The sequence below is a fragment of the Orcinus orca genome, chromosome 20 (genome assembly GCF_937001465.1).
Source record: "Orcinus orca chromosome 20, mOrcOrc1.1, whole genome shotgun sequence".
Taxonomy (NCBI): domain Eukaryota; kingdom Metazoa; phylum Chordata; class Mammalia; order Artiodactyla; family Delphinidae; genus Orcinus; species Orcinus orca.
In genome coordinates, this window is record NC_064578.1 from 48,287,448 (window position 1) to 48,307,809 (window position 20,362).

General features: G+C 51.4%; 1 protein-coding gene and 1 pseudogene across 1 annotated transcript; both read left to right on the forward strand.

Annotated features, from left to right (window-relative positions):
- Positions 1 to 11,994: 11,994 nt before the first annotated feature.
- Positions 11,995 to 13,394, forward strand: IRGC (immunity related GTPase cinema). Its single transcript, XM_012533482.2, is given in 4 exon segments — positions 11,995 to 12,184; positions 12,187 to 12,817; positions 12,819 to 13,083; positions 13,085 to 13,394. Coding segments are annotated over 4 exon segments (1,362 nt in total). The 3' UTR covers positions 13,361 to 13,394.
- A 230-nt stretch (positions 13,395 to 13,624) lies between these two features.
- Positions 13,625 to 18,874, forward strand: LOC101275173 (interferon-inducible GTPase 5-like; annotated as a pseudogene).
- The last annotated feature ends 1,488 nt before the right edge of the window (positions 18,875 to 20,362 follow it).

A 20,362-nucleotide genomic window follows, 5' to 3' on the forward strand; every position in this document is an offset into this window, starting at 1 on the left:
GCTTTATATTTAAAAACTATGGTCCCTCGTCATGCGCATTTTTAACTACGTGGATTAACCTAACCAAAGATAATTTAGAACTTCAATGACCATTACGGGGCATTTTTTGATCTCCCCAAACTTGTTTTTCTCAAAACTACATTTGAAGACTGTGGATCTAAAATAAAACAAACGCAATGGGACGCCTATCTCTTTACAAAATACTATTCTAAATTGAGGTAAATAAACAATTGAAAGAAAATAAAAAGGCATCAGAGGCCTCTTCACCCCCTTTACCCCACTGCACTAACTTCCCCTTTGGCTACTGTACCTGCCCCATCTCCTTTGTACCCTCCACTTCCCCATTCTAATCCTCTCCCTGAACTTCCCCTTTTCTCTGAGCCTCCGGCTGTCACTTCCTCTCTTGACCTATAGGTTCTCCTAAAGTTGACGAGACTCCGAGGGATTTCCTGGTAAACTGCTACGTTATTCCCTTAAACCGCTAAGGGAAAACTAAATTAAAAATTAATAAGAAAACCTTGCCAAATTCTGGTAAATATTGGAGCTACACTATCCACTTTAAACCCCACTTAGAACTTGTAGATGCAATCCTTAAAAAATCTGGCAGAAGCCAACAAAAGGTGAAAATTCTTACTAAGATCAGCTCTCCCAAATCTCTATCTGTAGTGGCCAGTTGGATAGCAAAATAAAATTTCACGTTGCCTCTTCTTTCCAGGTCCAGACTCATTCATTACCGATCCTTTCTCTCCTAGAGATAGTTACTGCCTTCTTGCTTGTCATGTTTTGCATCTGAAGACCTTGACTTGGCTTTCTACCTGCCCGGGACAAGCAGCTGTTGGTTCCTCCTTTTGGCTATCTTTAGGAGTGACTCTGGATCTCGGGAAGGTAATAACCTTTGCACCTTCTTTGAGGACACCTCTTGGGTCCATGGAGTTATTTAATACTGCCAGAAATATTTACTGTTTGTCCCAGCTGAAACCTGACAAGATATTTGAAAGGATTTAGTAACGTCATGATCAGAAATTTGGCCAATCTGGAAGCTAATATACAGATCCGGATAGGAATTTTCTTTTAGACCCTTTCCTTTAAGCTAAAATATACCTGGGTGGTGGAGGAGAGCTTTAGCCATCTGAGAAGATAAACTTAACTTGTTCCAACTGTCCTTTTATAACTAGTGTGCTTGGTATGATTGTACCTGATTCATGGCATAAATTTTAAAATGAAACTATAAGGTGTCTGTTTGCATCTGTCTCTGTGCTTATGTGTGTCAATAAATGTGTTGTAGATGTGTGGGATTTTCTACCTTTGGATGGTATCACAAAAATTAATGTGTAGGGACTTCCATGGTGGCACAGTGGTTAAGAATCCACCTGCCAATGCAGGGGACACAGGTTCGATCCCTGGTCCAGGAAGATCCCACATGCTGCACAGCAACTAAGCCTGTGCACCACAGCTCTCGAGCCTGCACTCTAGAGCCCATGAGCTACAACTACTGAGCCTGCGTGCCACAACTACTGAAGCCCGAGCTCCTAGAGCCCATGATCCGCAACAAGAGAAGCCACCACAATGAGAAGTCTGCGCACCGCAACTTAGAGCAGCCCCCCTCTCGCCACAACTAGAGAAAGCCCACATGCAGCAACAAAGACCCAACGCAGCCAAAAATAAAAATAAATAAATCAATAAAATTAATGTGTAGTTCGATTTAATTGGCTTAAAGAAAATAAAGAGCTTGTATAAATTAAGTATTCATAAAATTTCAAGAAATATAGTAGAACTCCACCAAAATGCTTTTCAGGTTCATGTGATATGGGAAAATACTGTTCGGTTAAAATAATTTGATTAAAATGGACATGTCTTAGAGTTATAAACATGGAATGTAATGCAAACATACAACTTTTATTCAACCTGGGCTTATTAGTCAAATAAGTTCATATTACAAAATCTGTCAGCAAGAAAAGTAACTTGGTATGATGAAATTTTCATAAGTAATCTAAACATTGTTGTTAAAAATGAGTAAATTAAGTAGATGTAAGTAGGATAAAAAGTGTTTAGGTGAATTTAAAAAATAGTTTCCCCATATCTTTTGGAACCTGAAACCTTAGTGTTGCTAAGTTCAGTTAAATAATGAGTTAAGTTGAATTCACTGAATATCCAAATCATCTCCAAATAGATAAGACACTGAAACATTAAATATTTTTTTAAAGATTTATTTATTTAATTTATTTTGGGCTCCGTCAGGTCTTAGTTGCGGCACGCAGGATCTTTGTTGAGGCATGCGGGATCTTTCGTTGCAGTGTGCAGGCTTCTCTCTAGTTGTGGCGCGCAGGCTCCAGAGTGCGTGGGCTCTGTAGTTTGCGGCACACTGTCTCTCTAGTTGAGGCGCGTGAGCTCAGTAGTTGTGGCGCACGGGCTTAGTTGCCCCGCAGCATGTGGGATCCTAGTTCCCTGACCAGGGATTGAACCCATGTCCCCTGCATTGTAAGGCGATTCTTTATCACTGTACCACCAGGGAAGTCTGTGAAACATTAAATATTGAACATAGGTTTATCCATTTTGGGCTTCCTTTAGACATTTGGGTTTATTAGTAAACATGTTTTATGCCACACTGAGAAAATTTTCTATGAGAAAGTTTGTTTCTAGAAATTATAAAAAGTATTCGTAAATTTGCCAAGCCACAGAATGCTAATTAGAAGAAACAGTTCAGAATTGTTTACTCTTTTATTTTCACTAAAAATTAAGGTTTCTAAGGGTTAAGAATTCTAATTAATATATGCAATTAAAGCTACTGGAAATAATAAGAGAAATAGCTCAGTATGCAAGAAAACTAGGATATGGGTTTTTTTTTAATTGTTGTTATTGTTTTAGAAAGGGTGTGCGGTATGGAGATGCATTTTTGTTGAGGAAGATGAAAGTGATTTTGCCCTAAAGTAAAGCTGGTTATTTTGGAAAGGGAAAGAAACTAAAATGAACATAGATATTTGTAGAAGATTCGTGGAAAAGGAATCTTGGGAAAGGGATTTTATGGTGTGATCAAGCTGGATAAGATTGAAAAAATTTGCTATAAAGGTTTCTTTAAAAAATAAGCTTTAATATCAATAGTGTACTTATGAATAAAACTGGAACTTAACTTTCTTCCACCTGCTAAAATGACAAAGTTTGCTTCTACTATTGGTCTGCTTCTGAGAGGAGCTTGTAAAAGGTTTTTCCTTACTTTTTAAGTAATATGCCTAGAAAGGAAAGATTTTGTGTGTTTTTGTTAATTAATTAATTTATTTATGTGGCTGCGTCAGGTCTTAGCTGTGGCACGTGGGATCTAGTTCCCTGACCAGGGATGAAACCCAGGCCCTCGCACTGGGAGCACAGTCTTTTTTTTTTGGGAGCACAGTCTTAATCACTGGATCACCAGGGAAGTCCCTGTTTTTTCATATTTAAGGAAACCTTTTGTCTTTTTAAAAATATTTATTTTTATTTATTTATTTGTCTGCGCTGGGTCTTTTTTTTTTTTTTTAATTGTATATTTTGGCTGTGCTGGGTCTTCATTGCTGCGCACGGGCTTTTCTCTAGTTGCGGCGAGCGGGGGCTACTCTTCGTCGTGGTGCGCGGGCTTCTCACTGCGGTGGCTTCTCTTGTTGCAGAGCATGGGCTCTAAGCACATGGGCTTCAATAGTTGTGGCACACAGGCTCAGTAGTTGTGGCTCGTGGGCTCTAGAGAGCAGGCTCAGTAGTTGTGGTGCACGGGCTTAGTTGCTCCGTGGCATGTGGGATCCACCCGGACCGGGGATCGAACCCATATCCCCTGCATTAGCAGGCTGATTCTTAACAACTGCGCCACCAGGGGAGTGCGCCGGGTCTTAGTTGCGGCACGTGGGATCTTTTAGTTGCCATGCGAACTCTTATTTGCAGCATGTGGGACCTTATTCCCTAACCAGGGATCGAACCCGGGCCCCGTGCATTGGGAGCACAGAGTCTTAGCCACTGAACCACCAGGGAAGTCTGAAACCTTTTGTCTTAAGTTATCTATGACTTATACCAATTTGGCAAAGTATACCTTTGTAAACAAAAATGAAACATTTACTTTCTCTTCCTACCTGATCCCTCCGAAAGTTGGAAATTCTTGCATATTATTTTCATGGCAATATAGTTACTTATTTACATAAGTTCAATAAAAATCTGTTCTCCTTGTAACAGGACAATTAGAAACACTGGCTGTATTACCAAGGTGTTGACTGGAATATTATATTCAAGAGAGATATGCATGGAGTCAAATATGACCAAACAGCTTTAAGGAACTGCCTTAAGTTTGGCTTGCCTTCCTGGACTCGAGGGGTTTTTAGCATTTAATCTGAGATTCCTTATAAAAAGTTCCAACAAAGCAGTCTTAAAAAGAGATTATATGGTCAATCACTGTTCTTGCTGCATTTATAATCAGGGCAAATTTAATGCAAATAAATTTAGTTTTACTGTGTATCTTTGATTAAAATGGCGGCAGTTGTAGAGAGAGACATCTGTCTATATTTCAATCCTGTTAATAGTCTCTGAGATTTTGTTATATACCTGTAAACCGGACTGGATCCTGAAGTCTTCTAGTATCCTCAAATATCTGGCTATGAATCTCCACACTAATGTTTCAGTCAGTAAGAACAAAGACTGCCCTTGGGTCTCCTAGGAAGAGACTAACCATATCTTCCTCATTACCTGGATGGCAGCCAAACTTCAGGGACTTGAAACTTGGATATACATCTCACAGCTGAAAAAGGCTCTGCCTGGCATCCAGTCCTGTACAAATGCCAGAGACCTCCAAATCAACTTGACTAGGAAGAGATATAGCTGACATTGAGGTAGACTGCCTCCTCCCAAGATGCCGGATAAAGACTTCTTACTTTAGCTAAACATAAAACACTTCCATTCTTCTTCCCTTTCTTTCCTTTACTCTGGCATTGGTCTGGAAAGATAATGCCATTCTCCATTTCTCTCAGGCCATTGTTAAGGGGGATAACTTTTCGGACCGCTGGATTTGTCATCAAAAACTCTGATCTGTCCGTGATTCTAGAGACCCCCCCCTGGTCCATTTCCCTTTCTCTTGTTAAACCCAAACATGGGTCAATTTTTGTCCAGGCTCTGTGTAAAGAAATGGACATAAGGAAAGAATAACAAGAATAAAACTCCCTGTTTGGTCTAGAGACCATTAAAATTTTACTGGCCTCCGTGGCTGTCACCTTTCCAGTCCTGAGCCACAGATTCAGGCATGAACAACTTGGAGACATACATGCCTCTGGGGTTGCCTCCATAGGGAGAGCCTTTCTCCCTTGAGTTGGACTTAGCGTCAATAAACATATGATCAGCAATCTCTCCCTAACATTAGGAAAACTGGCCAATTCCACAGCCAAAGCAATAGCAGCCCAACAACCATTACTTGACTTGTTAACTAAAATAGTTTTGGACAATCACATAGCCCTTGGTTACCTACCTGCTGAAGAAAGAGGCATCTGTGCAATAGCAAGTACCTTTTTCACATGGATAAATGTCTCTGGAGAAGTAGAAACTCAATTACACAAGATCAGGGAACAAGTGCATTGGTTACAACAGATTTCATGTGAATGTCCATGGTCCTTTAACTTGTTCAGTTGACTACCCTCAGGTCTGGGTTCATGGTTCAGGATGATTATACAAGCTGGATTTGTCATACTACTTTAAATTCTGCTTTGCATAATTATTTTAAAACTTTACATCTGTTGCCTGTCAAACCTCTGCAGAAACAATGCACCAGATAGAATAATGTTGGCTCAGTGCTTTGCAGTGAATTTTAAAGCTTATAAGCTTAGGTATGATCTTTTAGAGTGAGAATGCCTGAGAGTCACCCCTTCTATCTTCCTTGTTACTCAAATGTGGCCTCAAATCGTTTCTGATCAATATACACTTTCCCTCTGATGTTGGACATGACACCCAGGAAAGGTCCTTCCTGGTACCAAAGGACAAAAATTATTCTAATAAGGAACAGATGACCCAACTTTTGATCAGCTGTGCTTTCAGAGAAAGATCTTGATCAAGAGAAGGAAACGTGAAAATGTGTTAAGGAAACCTAACTCAAAATTGGAGTCAAGAAGCTGTGAAGAGGGATTCCCTGGCAGCACAATGGTTAAGAATCAGCCTGCCAATGCAGGGGACATGGGTTCGAGCCCTGGTTTGGGAAGATCCCATATGCCACGGAGCAACTAAGCCCGTGCACCACAACTACTGAGCCTGCACTCTAGAGCTCGCAAGCCACAACTACTGAGCCCACGGGCCACAACTACTGAAGCCTGCGCTCCGCAACAAGAGAAGCCACCGCAATGAGAAGCCAGTGCACCGCAACAAAGAGTGGCCCCTGCTTGCTGCAATGAGAGAAAGCCTGTGCACAGCAATGAAGACCCAACGCAACCAAAAATAAATAAATAAATTTATGAAAAATTAATAATTTTTTAAAAAAAATATTGCGGTAAAAACATCATTTATCTTGATAACTGAGTTTTTTGGCACCCCCTTAAATTTTGCACCCAATGCCAGCTTATTGACCCTAGTCCTGACTAGTTCTGACCAAACTGCGTCACTGAGTGCAGAAGGATCCCCCACCTCATTTCTGGCCCCCTCTTGACATCCCCCCAAAAGCCTTGGATTCCCCCACAGGTAAAAGGCATATAAATCCTCACCGCCTAGCATGAGATCTGGGCCCTGATCACCTCTCAGACCTCATGTCCCAGAACTCCCTCCCTTGTCACTCTGCTCCAGCCACACCAGCCACCATGATTCTCGCCAGACACACCAGGCTCACTTCTGCCTCAGGACCTTTGCACGTCCATGCCCTCTGCCTGGAATGCTCTTCCTCCTAATGTCCACAAGGCTTGTTTCCTTACTTTATTAAGATAGAAGCATGTTACCTTTTAAGACGGGACTTCCCAGACCACTCTATCAAAAACAGCACACTCCCTCTCCCAAATCATTTGGCTATTTGGTGGCGTAAAACAATGATTCAATATTTCTCACAAGTCTGAGGGTTGGCTGGGCTCAGTTGGATGGTTCTTTTACTTCCACATGGTATCGGCTAGGGTCACTCCTGTGGGTCACTCCTGTGCGTTCAGCTGGAGCTCAGCTGGGGCTGGAACATCCTGGATGGCTTCAGGCTCATCTCCACATGGTCTCTGTTTCTCCATGGGGTCTCTACAGCAGGGTAGCAGGACCTCTATATGGTAGCTCAGGGCTCTGAGAAGGAGAAAGCAGAAGGTTCCCTCTTAAAGCCTGGGCCTAGAAATCCCAGAATGTCATTTCTGCTACATTCTGTTGATCAAGGCAAGTCATAAGGCCAGCTCAGATCCTGGAAAGGACAGAGACTCCCCCTCTTGATGGGAAGAGTGGCATGTGTCCAAGGAGATGGGAGAAATTGTTGGCAGCCATAGTTACAGGTAATCCAGCAACCCACCGCCCCATCCTGTACCCTTGCTATCTTGTTCTTTTTTCTTATCACTATCGGACACTACCTTATTTTTGTTTATCACCTATATCTTTCCAAAAATATAAGGTCCATGAGGGCAAAGGCCATCTGTGTCTTGTTCACCAGTGTGTCAGTGCCCAGAACTGTGTCCAGATCCAGAAGGCAGCCAATACATATTTGAATGAATGAATGAATCCCTGGGGACAACCTTCAGGTTTCCCCAGGGTGATGGCAAATGGCAGGAAGGTGAAGGTCATAATGTGTAGATATTTCTAAGGTGGTGCTTTAGGATTTTTCAGAGACACACAGAGAAAGGACAAAGAGGAAAGGAAGATGAGAAGCGGGAAGGAGGAATGGGAGGAGGAAGAGGCGGCAGAGGACCGGGAGCTTCAGGAAGGAAGGACCAGGGACCGTCTTAGTCCTGGCTGTATCTCCAGCCTTGACCAGCACAGGGCCTGGCACACAGCAGGTGTTCAGAAAACGTGTGCTGAGTGAGTAGCTTTCTCCAAAAACCCTTCGCTGACCTGGCACCTCAACACACTGCTGGGTCAAGCATCCCCTGGCTCTCGCAGCCCTGTGGGCCATTCCATCCCCACCTCACCCACTGTGGGTTGTCACGGTCAGGGGGTGGGTCTGTGCTCCCCACGGGACTCTGAGTCCTGTGGGGACAGGGCTGGGGCTGTCTTGGCCACTGCTGGGTCCCGAACATCGACCAATGGGCCTTGGCCCATAGTAAACGTATATTGCACAAACTTCCTCCCTGCGGGAAATACCGTCTGCGTCATTGCTGTGTTCCTGGACTGGCAGACGCAGCATGGGCACTCAGGAAACACCTTCATCGATTCTCAGATGCACCCCTTTCATCCCCCCTGCATTTTAGCAATTCTGAAATCAGGAAGAGTCCCAGTCAATGGTGCTTTACAGACCGGCGGCCATTGTGATATAGCTGGCCCTGCCTGGGTGTCATAATGGAGCTGCCTTTTCTTTTTTTTTGTTTTTGATGGTTAGCAGTTTTTAGCAGTAAAGGTTTTTTTGTTCAATTTTGTTCATTTTTTAAAATATTTTTAATTGAAGTATAGTTGATTTACAATGTTGCATTAATTTCTGCTGTACAGCAAAGTGGCTCAGTTATACATATACATATATATATATATATTCTTTCTTTTTCAGGTGGGAGAACAGAATTCTAGACCAGGTTAAATGAGTTACTCCATCTGACAGGCTTCACACACACCTGGCGCATCATAAATGCCAGTAAGTGAACACCCAACCTTAGCGTGTGAGCGACTCAGTGCACCCACCAGCCCGGGAGGTGTGCAGGAGCAGGGGTGAGTGTGAGTCACAACTCTGGACCAGCACAGGGACTGGTCAGGTCTAAACAAATGTTTGTGGAATGGCCAAATAACTGAGTGAATTACTGGGCAAATGAGAGCTTCCTCTCAGCTTAGCGTCTTTGCATAGGTTGGTTCCTTAGCCTGGACGCAACTCCCTAGCAGGCGATCTGGCTCACTCCTTCTCATCCTTCAGATCTCAGCTCAGATGCCTGTTCCTCCAGGAAGCCCTCCTTGAATCCTGAGCTGGGTCAGGTGGCCCCTTGGTACTCCCACAGTCCTCTGGGGTCCCCCATCCCAGTCTGGCCCCGTCTGGGCCATCACTGTGTGGGGATGGATCTGACGCTGCCACTGGACTGTGAGTCCTGTGGGGACAGAGGCCGGGGCTGTCTTGGTCATGGCTGCGTTCCCAGCACCTAGCCCAGGACGAGGCCTGGAGAGGTGCTGAATGTTTGATGGATGAAGAGAGAAGAGACTTGGCAGACAGGCATGGGTTCAGCCTCTCTCTGGCTGGTGCTCTCAGGAGCTGGGAGAAGCACCCCTGGCAGCGTGCCAGCCTGCATTAGATGCATTTGTGCGGGTGCCCGGCAGCTGTCTTGGCCCACAGTCACCCTGGGCTGTTGCCATCCCCCTCTCCTCCAACCTGGAGCCTCCAAGGGCCAAGCCTAGCCTGATGTACTTCCGGGGCCCCAGATCACGGATTAGGAGCTGGAGCAGAATGAATGGATGTGGTGGGTTTCAGGGGATGCCATCTGTATACGTTGTCTGCGTGTGTAATTGTGTCTCTTCCGGTCTGCAAGTCTGTGTGGGCCTGAATGTGTGTTGCTTGCGTGGCTGTTATATCTGTACGTTTGCCTGCGTTTGGCTTTTCTGTAATGACTGTATTTGAGGGTCTGTGTCTTTCCTTCCCCTTTCGGGCCAGGGTTGTGTGCTGTGGATTCTGGGGAGGAAACTTAGTCTGTGTGTTTGCTGTCTGGGAATTTCTGAGAATATTTTTTCATCTCTTGGTCTCTGTGTTTGTGTGGTGGAGTGGCGGTCCCGTGAGCAGCTTGGGGGTGGGGTCCCGGGCCTACCATGGGACCCCACCCTCTGACATCACCCTCACATTATTGTATCAGGGCTGGCTGACCAATAAGCTGCGGTTTGCTATTATAATGGGTGGGCCCTGACCTTGCGCTAACGTGGGGGGGGCGGGGCGGGGAGGCCCCAGCAGCGGGGAGAGTGAGAGGGGAGGGCAGGTGAGTTCCCCAAGGGCAGGGCTCTCCAGCTGGGCCCTGTCCAATCCCAGTCCCAGCTCCCTCAACCCTAAGCCCACCCCAGGGGCCACTGGCCTGTCCGCCCCTTGCATTGGGACCTGTCCCAGGATCCCCCTCTCTTCTACCCAGGCCATGCCCTGGGATGGGTTAAGGGGACAGGGCACAGGAGGGACTGGGTATAGCCTGGGGGAAATGCCCCCACCTGGGCTGGGGGATCAGACCTGGAGGGAACAATGGAATAAGGACGGTCTTCTGTAGGACGTTGGGTGCGGCTGGGGACAGGGGCAGCCGAGGAGAGAAGGGGGAGGCAAAGACGTGTGGTTGAAGGGAGAGCAGCTTTTCAGAGGGACCTGGGTTTGAGTCCCAGCTGTGCCTCTGAGCGGGGACATCCCTTGTCTAGTCTGAGCCTCAGTCCGTCTCCGTCCGATGGAGACAGTGGTCCCTGACCTGAGCATCTCTCCCAGGGTTCTCTGAAGAGTGTTAGTCAATGAGGAAGTGTATTTTAGAGGCGATGGACAAGAAGAGCGTGTGACTGGGAAGAGGCCAGGGAAACTCCAGGGTGAGGAGGATGGGGTCACAGGAGAGACCATCATGACGGGCTCTGCGAGGTGGGAGGGGACTTGGCCTAGCAAGGCCTGCCAAACAGGGCTGGGTGTTTAATGAGACGCCCGGTGTGGGGGGGGCACCACCTCCCGTGCCCGGCTGCACCCGAGAATGTCTTCAAAGACGGCCTAGAGAAAGACAGATGATGAGGCTCACGATGGTCACAGCAGCCCTGTGAGGTGGGCAAGGTTATCTTCCATGGTGCAGATGCTGCAGGTGAGGCTCAGAGAGGGCAGGGACGTCACACAGCTCAGAATATTAATAATGATCAGAACAATGACGGTGATGCGGATAACGCAGACCACCTGCTCTGGGTCGGGCACTATTTTATTTTATTATATTTTTTGGCCACACCTCGAGGCTTTTGGAATCTCAGTTCCCCGACCAGGGATCGAACCCTGGCCCCCTGCAGTGGACGCTCATAGTCCTAACCACCGGACCCCTAGGGAATTCCCCGGGCACTGTTTTAAGTGCTTCATGTGTACGAACTCATTTCATTTTCAACAGCCCTAGGAGGTGGTTTGCTACTATGATCGTTATGATCCTCATGTGTAAGATGAGGAACGTGAGGCAGAGCTAAGGAACTTGCCCCAAATCTCTCAGTCAGTATGTGGTTGGCCCCGGATTGGATCCCAGGCAGTGTGGCTCCAGGGTCTGGGTCCCCTTGGCCATCACTTCACACTGCTTCCGATCACAGTAGAAGCAGTAGGAGAGCAGCTGCTCTCTTTGCCTGGTCGGCAGGAGCTGGGCTGAAGCCCCTTCCGTTGCAGGTCTGGCTAAGTAAATTTCGGGGCTCAGTGCAAAATGAAAATGCAGGGCCCCTGCTTCAAAGAGTTACAATTTTCATCAGTGTCATCAGAGTATTAAGCAAAGAGCTGGGCCTTTTAAGCGTGGAGCCCCGTGTGACTGCATGGGTCTCAAGCTGCCCATGAAACGGTCCGAGTTCCTAGGTTATCCCAAAGAGTCTTCAGCCCCTCAGTAGGCAGGTCAGTCATTACGCCCATTAAGCGGAGAAGCAAACAGCCTCAGAGAGGTGCCTCGTTTTGCCCCAGGCCACACAGCAAGTTAGTGGCAGAGATGGGATGGGAACCTGGGCCTACCAAACTCCAAAGCCCCCTACCTCGTGTCCAAAACGTACCCCGGGTTTTTGAGAAGGAGAGGGTTGCGGGGCTCCAGAGGGACTCCCCTTATATCCTCGGTGTGTCTCTCTCCCTGCCCCACGCCAAGGCCCGGGAGGCGTGAACGTCTCCCTTCTCCCCGCTCCCCCGCAGACGCTGAGGATCACGCGTCCATCCGAGACTCTCCCCCAGCCCCCGCGCCCTCTGAACCGCCGGTCACCATGGCTACTGCGAAGTTGCCAGCGGTGCCCGGGGAGGAGGAGAACACCATCCTCATGGCCAAGGAAGAGCTGGAGGCCCTGCGCACCGCCTTCGAGTCGGGCAACATCCCCCAGGCCGCCTCCTGCCTCCGGGAGTTGCTGGCCTCTTTCGAGAGCACCCGGCTGGAGGTGGGCGTCACAGGCGAGTCCGGGGAGGCAAGTCGTCCCTCATTAATGCCCTCCGTGGCCTGGGCGCCGAGGACCCCGGCGCGGCCCTCACTGGCGTCATAGAGACCACAATGCAGCCCTCGCCCTACCCGCACCCGCAGTTTCCAGACGTGACCCTGTGGGACCTGCCGGGGGCCGGCTCTCCAGGCTGCCCGGCCGACAAGTACCTGAAGCAGGTGGACTTCGGCCGCTATGATTTCTTCCTGCTGGTCTCGCCCCGCCGCTGCGGCGCCGTGGAGACCCGCCTGGCCTCCGAGATCCTGCGCCAGGGCAAACAGTTCTACTTCGTGCGCACGCGCACCCAGCGACCCTCGGGCTTCAGCGAGGCGGCGGCCCTGCAGGAGGTCCGCGAGCACTGCGCCGAGCGGCTGCGTGGGGCCGGCGTGAACGACCTGCGCGTCTTCCTCGTGTCCAACCTCTCGCCCGCGCGCCACGACTTCCCGCTGCTCGTGTCCGCCTGGGAGCACGATCTGCCCGCGCCCCGTCGCCAGGCCGGCCTGCTGTCGCTGCCCGACGTCTCGCTGGAGGCCCTGCGGAAGAAGACGGACATGCTCCAGGAGCAGGTGCTCAAGACGGCCCTGGTGTTGGGCGTCATCCAGGCTCTGCCCGGGCCCGGCCGGCGGCCGCTACGACAATGTGCTGCTCGCCCGCTCGCTGCGCGGCTACCACCGCAGCTTCGGCCTGGACGACGACTCGCTAGACAAGCTGGCCGAGCAGGTGGGCAAACAGGCAGGCGATCTGCGCTCGGACATCCTCTACCCGCTGGCCAACGAGGTCTCGCCCGAGACTGTCCTGCGGCTCTACTCCCAGTCGTCCGACGGTGCCATGAGGGAGGCCGGGGCCTTTGAGAAGGGCATCCCCCTGCTCGGAACGCTGGTGGCCGGGGGGCATCAGCTTCAGCACCGTCTACACCATGCTCCGGGGCTGCCTCAACGAGATGGCCGAGGATGCCCAGCAGGTCCGCATCAAGGCCTTGGAGGAGGAGGGGTCCCAGCCTGAGGTCAGCCTGCAGGCGGCTGGTGACAACGGCGTGGAAAAGCGGGGGTCCGGGGAGGGGAGCGGCGAGGAAGACCCGCTCTCGACCTGCCAGAAGCTCGGCCTCCTCCTCAAGTACATTCTCCACAGCTGGAAGAAGCGAGATTTGTCGGAAGACAAATGAAAGTGCGGCCCCCAACCCCCTGCCTCACCCACAAACCAAGCCTTATCGAAACCTACCAACCAGACAAAAAAGGCTGAAAATGAGAGCTGCAGTTGCTGAGGGGCGGGGTGTGGAGAGCTGAGGGTGGCAGGTGGGCCCAAGTCCAGGTCCCGAACCTGGGATAGGAACTGACCTTGGGAGGGAGAGGTTCAAGGTATGGATGGGGGGGGGGCGGGGGGGTCAGGGCTCTTTAATAGTCTCTCTCTCCCTGGTCCGCAAGTGACCATGAGGGATTTGGGGGCGACAGGACAGCCCGGCCTGGATCCAGGACAGGAGCCCACTGTCACCTTGGGTGGGTGGCCGAGTGGGCACTGGGGCCTGCAATCTCATGTCCCTTTCTGAGAACCCGAGTCCCAAAGGCCTGCTCTGGTGGGAGAGGGGCGGCCAACGCGTGCCCGGGATCGGCACGATGGTGCCTAGCAACGGGGTTAAACAGAGGAGGGGGAGATGGGACATCCTGGGCCAGCCCTGCTGGCTGTGAGTGATGGTGGGGGGTGGGTGGCAGGGAGAGGGGAGGCCAGGTGGCCACGGGGAACCGTGGGGAACCTGGGGGAACAGAATGAGAGCGGAGGTGGTGAGAGGGCAGGTGGGCAATTCTGTAAGCATGCAAAGAGGGAAGAGGCAGGGGCGCAACCGGCCACCTAGAACGAGTCTCGTTTCAGAAAGATGGTGAGTGGGTCCGCGTGGGGATGTGTGTGGCGGTGAGCTTGCTGGTGTATCTGTGATTGGGAGGAATCTTGGTACGTCTCCGTGATTTGGATGCTGTGGTCTAAGATCGTGAATAGTTGGCTGAGACTGGGGTTCCGGGTCTGTGTGTGCGTGGCTGCGTGGCTGGGTGCAGATGTTGGGGATGATGCTGAAAGGCCACGGGTCTGACAGGGAGGGCGCCTGTTGGGATTTCTGTGCGAGGCTTTGAACGACAGAGGGTGTGTAACGCACTGAGTGACGGTATTAGCCTGGCCCAGGAGACCCTGGGAACCCAACTGGTTGGCACATCCTCTGGCTCTGTGCTTGGCTTTTTGGCTGGATGCAGAAGGGAATCTGACACCCTTATCTGCTCAAGCCAAAACTCACATGCCGAGTCAAGGGTCGTGCATGTTTAAAAACGGACCACCAGACTGGGGGCCTTGGACAGGACAGGGGTTGCCCCAAGAGCATCTGTGGGCTTGGATGAGGGTCAGGGAAAGGTGGGATTTAGGTGCAGAGAAGGGCGAGTTTCCAGGAATTCAGAAGGCAGCTCTGGTGCTGTGAAGGTGGCCTCACTAATACTCCCTGAGGGTGTTCCAGGACCTGGTGATGGTTCTAGCCTCATCTGGGGGCCTCAAACTACCCCTGACTCTGGGAAACAGACTAACAGGGTCCACTTTTACCTGGAGGGTTAATGGCGGTGCCAGTTTTCTTTGCTGAAGAGCTCTGTGCTTTGCAAAAGATTCCCCTCTTCCCAGAAGGCCTCCCATTGGCTCTGCAAGGACTACTTGGGGTTCATGTGGACCTTTTGGCACCAAAGGAGGTGCGAGGGACCATGGTAGGTTCCCTTAGAGGCACAAGAAAGAAGGTCCCTTCCAAATCCATTCTCAAAAACACAGCCCACATCCCTATACCTGTGGACCCTCAGAAATCATCCTAAGCACAGGACTCACCAACCCCAAGTGGCTGACATGGAAAGGTCAGGCCTGCTCTCACCACACTGGGCCTAAGGTTAAGAGAGACAGCCTGGTTGACTTTTGTCTTCCGCTTCCAACTAGTGGCCTCGTCCTGTCCCTTCTGCCTCCACCGTTCCCTTTCCCACCTCCCATCTCAACCCCCAGCCCTTGTTCCAGCTGAGGCCCCCCCCTCCACACCTAGGTCCTGCCCCAGCCCCTCACCTTGTCTCCCAGGCCCCAGTCTAATGCACCGTAAGGCCACGGAGGGTTCGTTTTAAAATTATTTTTATTATTTATTTATTGGCCACGCCACATGGCTTGCAGGATCTTAGTTCCCCAACCAGGGATCGAACCCAGGCCCTCGGCAGTGAAAGCGTGGAGTTCTAACCACTGGACCGTCAGGGTATTCCCAGGAGGGCTCTTTCTAAGGTCCACCTCGGACCCCTCCCTTCCCTGCTCAGAACCCTTCCATGGCTACCCACAGATAAAGATCAAGCCCAGCCCGATGTTCCAAGCCCTTCCCAAGCTGGCCTCTTCCTGAACCTCGCCAGCAGTAAGACCCCGAGTCTTCCTAGAACAGCAGAGCTGGGAGGGCTCGGAGGAGTCATCTCTCCACTCCACAGGTGAGGAAACTGACACCACCACCCCTCACAGAGGGGAAAATGAAGGCTCCAGAGGGGATATGGCTTGCCCCATGTCACCCCACAAGTCCCTGGCACGGTTGGGATTAGACGCCGTCACGCAATCCCAGGATGTGAACGTGGCTGCCCCGTCCATCACACCGGTGAGGCCTCGGAGGCCTAGAGGCAGGACGGGGCTTGCTTAGGTGTGCCCTGTGGCTCCCGAGCACATGCACGTACTCAGGAGCCAGGCAACGAGGATGAGTAATGTTTCCACAAATGCACTAGACCCGTCTGTTTTGCTAGTGCTGGAAATGCAGCACTCTTGGCACGTACTGAGGGCTTAGCTGTGCAAAGATTTGTCGGGGGAGGTTGTATGGCTAAAGGATCAGAGGGAGCTGGCCCATATCCTGGTTCTGGTGCAGGCAGTAAGACATTTAGCAAGGGACCTTTATCTCCCTGAGCCTCAGTTTTCTGCTCTGTAGAATGGGCACTTGATGAAATCATGTATATGGTTAGAACAGTGGCTGGCCCAGAGTAAACATCAAATAAACCTGATCTATGATTACCAGCAATGATGAAGATTCCAGCTCTTAATCACTGCCCTTTATGGTTGATCCCAGTGCCTAGTGCATGGTAAATGCCCCCCAAATTTAAGACTTTGAATTCCAGGACCAAAAGATTTCAGCCCCATTCCCGATATCCCCAGGAATCAGCTGGAGGCCTTGGGCAAGTGATCTATCGTCTCAGTGCCAAATGTGGAGAGGAAGGGAGGGAATCTTTTCTGGCTGTTTTGAGGATTTGATGAGATACTCCAGGAGGAGAAGCTGGTGGTGATGAATAAATGCGAACTTAAATAAAGCACTTAGCACCGGGCCTGGCATCTTGCAACACTCTCAGTGCTATTACTGGTGATGCCGCAAATACTTCAGGCAAGCTGAGGGATGTAGAGAAGGGAGGGCAACTCAGAGTGAAAATACTCCCTTACCTGTCCTGTCCAAGGTCATCAAGTCCTGAAGACGGAGAGCTGGGGGTCAGGCAGCCCACGGCAAGCAAAGTCTTCCAATCATGCCTCAGCCAGTCCAAGATACTGGAGCTCTCGCAGGGCACCAGGGCTCTGAAGGAGGCGGGGGACCCGCCAGCAGTAGCTGCCACGTTACAATCTATGCTTCATCCTCTGGAGAACGTCGGGCTGGACATTGGTGTTACCGGGGGAACGGACTCAGGCAAGTCGACCTTTGTCAACGCCATCCAGGGGCTGGGGGGGCGAGGACCCCCACCTCGGCCTGCACGGGAGTGGTGGAAATGACCGTGGACCCCACGCCATACCCGCATCCCAAGTACCCCAGCATCGTCATCTGGGACCTGCTGGGCATAGGCGCACACGCCTTCCGGGCTGACAAATACCTCCAGCGGGCGCTGCTGGGCCGGTACGACTTCTTCCTCATCGTTACGTTGGAGAGCTTCGCCGCTGACCATGCCCAGCTGGCCCTTGAGATCCGGGGCGGCGGGGCGAGCGCTTCTACTGCATCCACTCCAAGGTGGATGTGGACGTCGCCGCCTCGTGCAGTCGCCGCCTCAGCTCCTTCTCGGAGGAGAGGGTGCTCATCCAGCCTCGGGACGACTGTGTGCGGAGGCTGGAGGGTGAGGGGCAGGCTCTGGAGGGCTGGATTCGCTCTGGGTTTTTTTGGCCCAGCGTCTTGCGGGATCTTAATTCCCCAACCAGGGATTGAACCCGGGCCCTTGGCAGTGAAAGCAGAGTCCTAACCGCAGGACTGCCAGGAAATTCCTATCTATCTATTTCCTTATTTATTTTTTAAATTTTTATTTATTTTGGGGGGGGCTGGATTCTTGAGGGCTTGCCTCCCCCTTCCCCTTCATCTTCCCACCGAGGCCCATAGTGGGGTGAGGGGTCGCCCAGGGTCACATGGCCCTCATGGTGAAATGCTGCTTACAGCTGCCATTTCAGTCACCTGTGATGGAGACCAGTCACTTGCATTAAGGAAAAAAAAGGGTAGGTACTGGCTTATGTATTGGCCAAGTTAGAGCAGTGCAAATGCTATCCGCCCGTGCCCATGCGGATGCTGGTAACGCGTCGCGGCCGGCAGCTGTTTCTTGAGGGCTCACCAGCGGCCACGGACCACCTTCAGCAGCTCAGTTCACCACCATGCCATCCCTAGGAGGTAGGTTACAAGCATCGCTTGGTTTTACAGGTAAGTACAGGAAAGCCCAGAGAGGTCTGGTAACTAGCCTGATGCCACACAGGGCGTAGGGAGCGAGGCTGGGATCTGAACTCAGGCAGCCTAGCTCCAGGGCTGACGGTCTTAAGCCACATGCTGTGTAGACCCAGCCTGCACCCAGGCAGCTCTCAGGACAGCTGGGTCGGCTTGGCGCGGGGACCCACTGAAAGTGCTTTTGTCTCCTGCAGCGGAGGGCCTCAAGGACCCCAAAGTCTTCCTGCTGTCCGTGTTTGAATTGGGCAAGTACGCCTTCCGCCTGCTGGAGGAGTCGATGGTGAGGGGCCTAGAGAGCCACAAGCGGTGCACGTTCTTGGTGGCCCTGCCCAACGAACGTCTCCAAGCCCGTGCTGGAGCGGAAGGCGGCCTCGCTACGGCAGCACATCTGGCTGGTGGCCATGGTGACCTGCGGGGCCAACCCGAGTCCCGTGCCGGGCGTGCCGGAAGTGGCCTGTGACCTGTACACACACGCTCACCCACTCCCTGGAGGGCTACCGCCGCAGCTTCAGCTTGGACGAGGACTCCCTCGTCAGGCTGGCGGAGCAGATGGGCCGGCCCGTGCACAAGATCCTGGAGGCGCTACAGGGCCCGAAGACCAAGATCACCGAGGCGCTGGTGGCGGAACTGCTGGGCCAGGCCTCCGGGGATGCCTCGGCGTTCAGCCAGGAGCCCCTCAACGTGCCCATCCTGGGCTCCCTGGCCGCCTGCGGACTCTCCTTCGCCACTGTTTACCGATGCTCCGCACCTCCCTGGATGTGGACACCTAGAGCGTGCTGGCTGAGGCCTCCCTCAACAACCCCGAACACAAGCTCCCAGATAAATCCAGTCAAGGATCCCAGCCCTGAGCCTGGGCCAGCTGGAGGTGGCAGTGAGGGGCTGGGAGCACGCAGGCTCCATCTGTGCCCAGGCTGGGCGGCACTGGGGGACGGGAAGGAAGAAACTCAGCAGCAACTCTCCTGGCTGCGCCTGTGTGCTCTCGTGCTTCTGTGCTCTGGGTCTCACACTCTCGCTGTCATTGCCCCCACCTTCCCTACTCTGGTGAACCCACACACCAACCAGCACTGCCCTGGGAAGCAAGGGGAGGGAACGGCACACGGGAGTGCTAAGTTCTGATAAGGCAGAGAAGAGCCAGCTGTCAGGCTGGAGAGAGTGGCCAGAAAGGTGTCCCCGCAGATCGGCACAGCGGCAAAGGACGCAGAAGCATTTCCATAAGAGGGCAGTGAACAGCTCTCAAGGGCCTGGGGGGCCATGAAGGGAGGTTCCCGCCTAAGGTCTCAGCCAGTGGTGGCAGGGCCAGAGCCTGTCCTGGGCCTCATACCTCCCAGACCTGGGGTCTGCAGACTCCCCACTTCTGGCCAGACCTTCTCTGGCCTGACTGCTTTCTTTACTGACCCCCACTCTACCCTCTTCAGCTGTGCTTTTTTTCTCAAAAGACCCCGGGATTCCCATGACCTGGACACCAGGACTGTATACAGGGTATGTCAGAGGGCAGGGGGAAGCCAGGGAGACCAAAGTGGCATGGGGGGTGGTGGACAGACCAGATCAGCTGGTTGGACTGGAACCAACTGCTTTACTGAAGGGTGGAGTGGTATGATTTGAGGGCCAGGACTAGTTTGGGATTAGGGTGTGGTGAACAGACCAATCTGGAGACATACTTTGGGAAACACTAAACTAGGATGATGTACCATATTTAACTGAGCAGGTGAGAATAGGTACTACATTGAACTGTATGGTGTATTTAATTGAGGGTAGGTTCTGGATTAAAGGGAGGGACCATTTCTCAGCAAGAGCAGTTGAGGTTTAGAGAGGAAGGAAGCCACCATTTGTAAGGGTAACATCATGTGTAAGGATAACATATGAGTATTTGAACAAGGGTAGAACCTGTTTTGACTAAGGGGAAGTACAGTTGGCCCTCTGTATCCGAGGGTTCCACATCCGTGGATTCAACCAACCTTGGATTGAAAATATTTGAAAAAAAAATTCCACAAAGTTCCAAAAAGTAAAACTTGACTTTTCCAAGTGCTGGCAACTATCTACATACCATTTACGTTGTATTTACAACTATTTACACAGCACTGACTGGTGGATTAGGCTTTTTTCTGTTTGTTTGTTTTTGCGGTACGCGGGCCTCTCACTGTCGTGGCCTCGCGGGCCTCTCACTGTCGTGGCCTTTCCCGTTGTGGAGCACAGGCTCCAGACGCGCAGGCTCAGTGGCCATGGCTCACGGGCCCAGCCGCTCCGCGGCATGTGGGATCTTCCCGGACCGGGGCACGAACCCGCGTCCCCTGCATCGGCAGGCGGACTCTCAACCACTGCGCCACCAGGGAAGCCCATGGATTAGGTTTTTTAACTAGTCTAGAAGATGACTTACAGTAGATGGAAGGATGTGCGTAGGTTACATGCAAATACTGTGCTGTTTAATATACGGGACTTGAGCATCTAAGCATCTAAGGATTTTGGTAT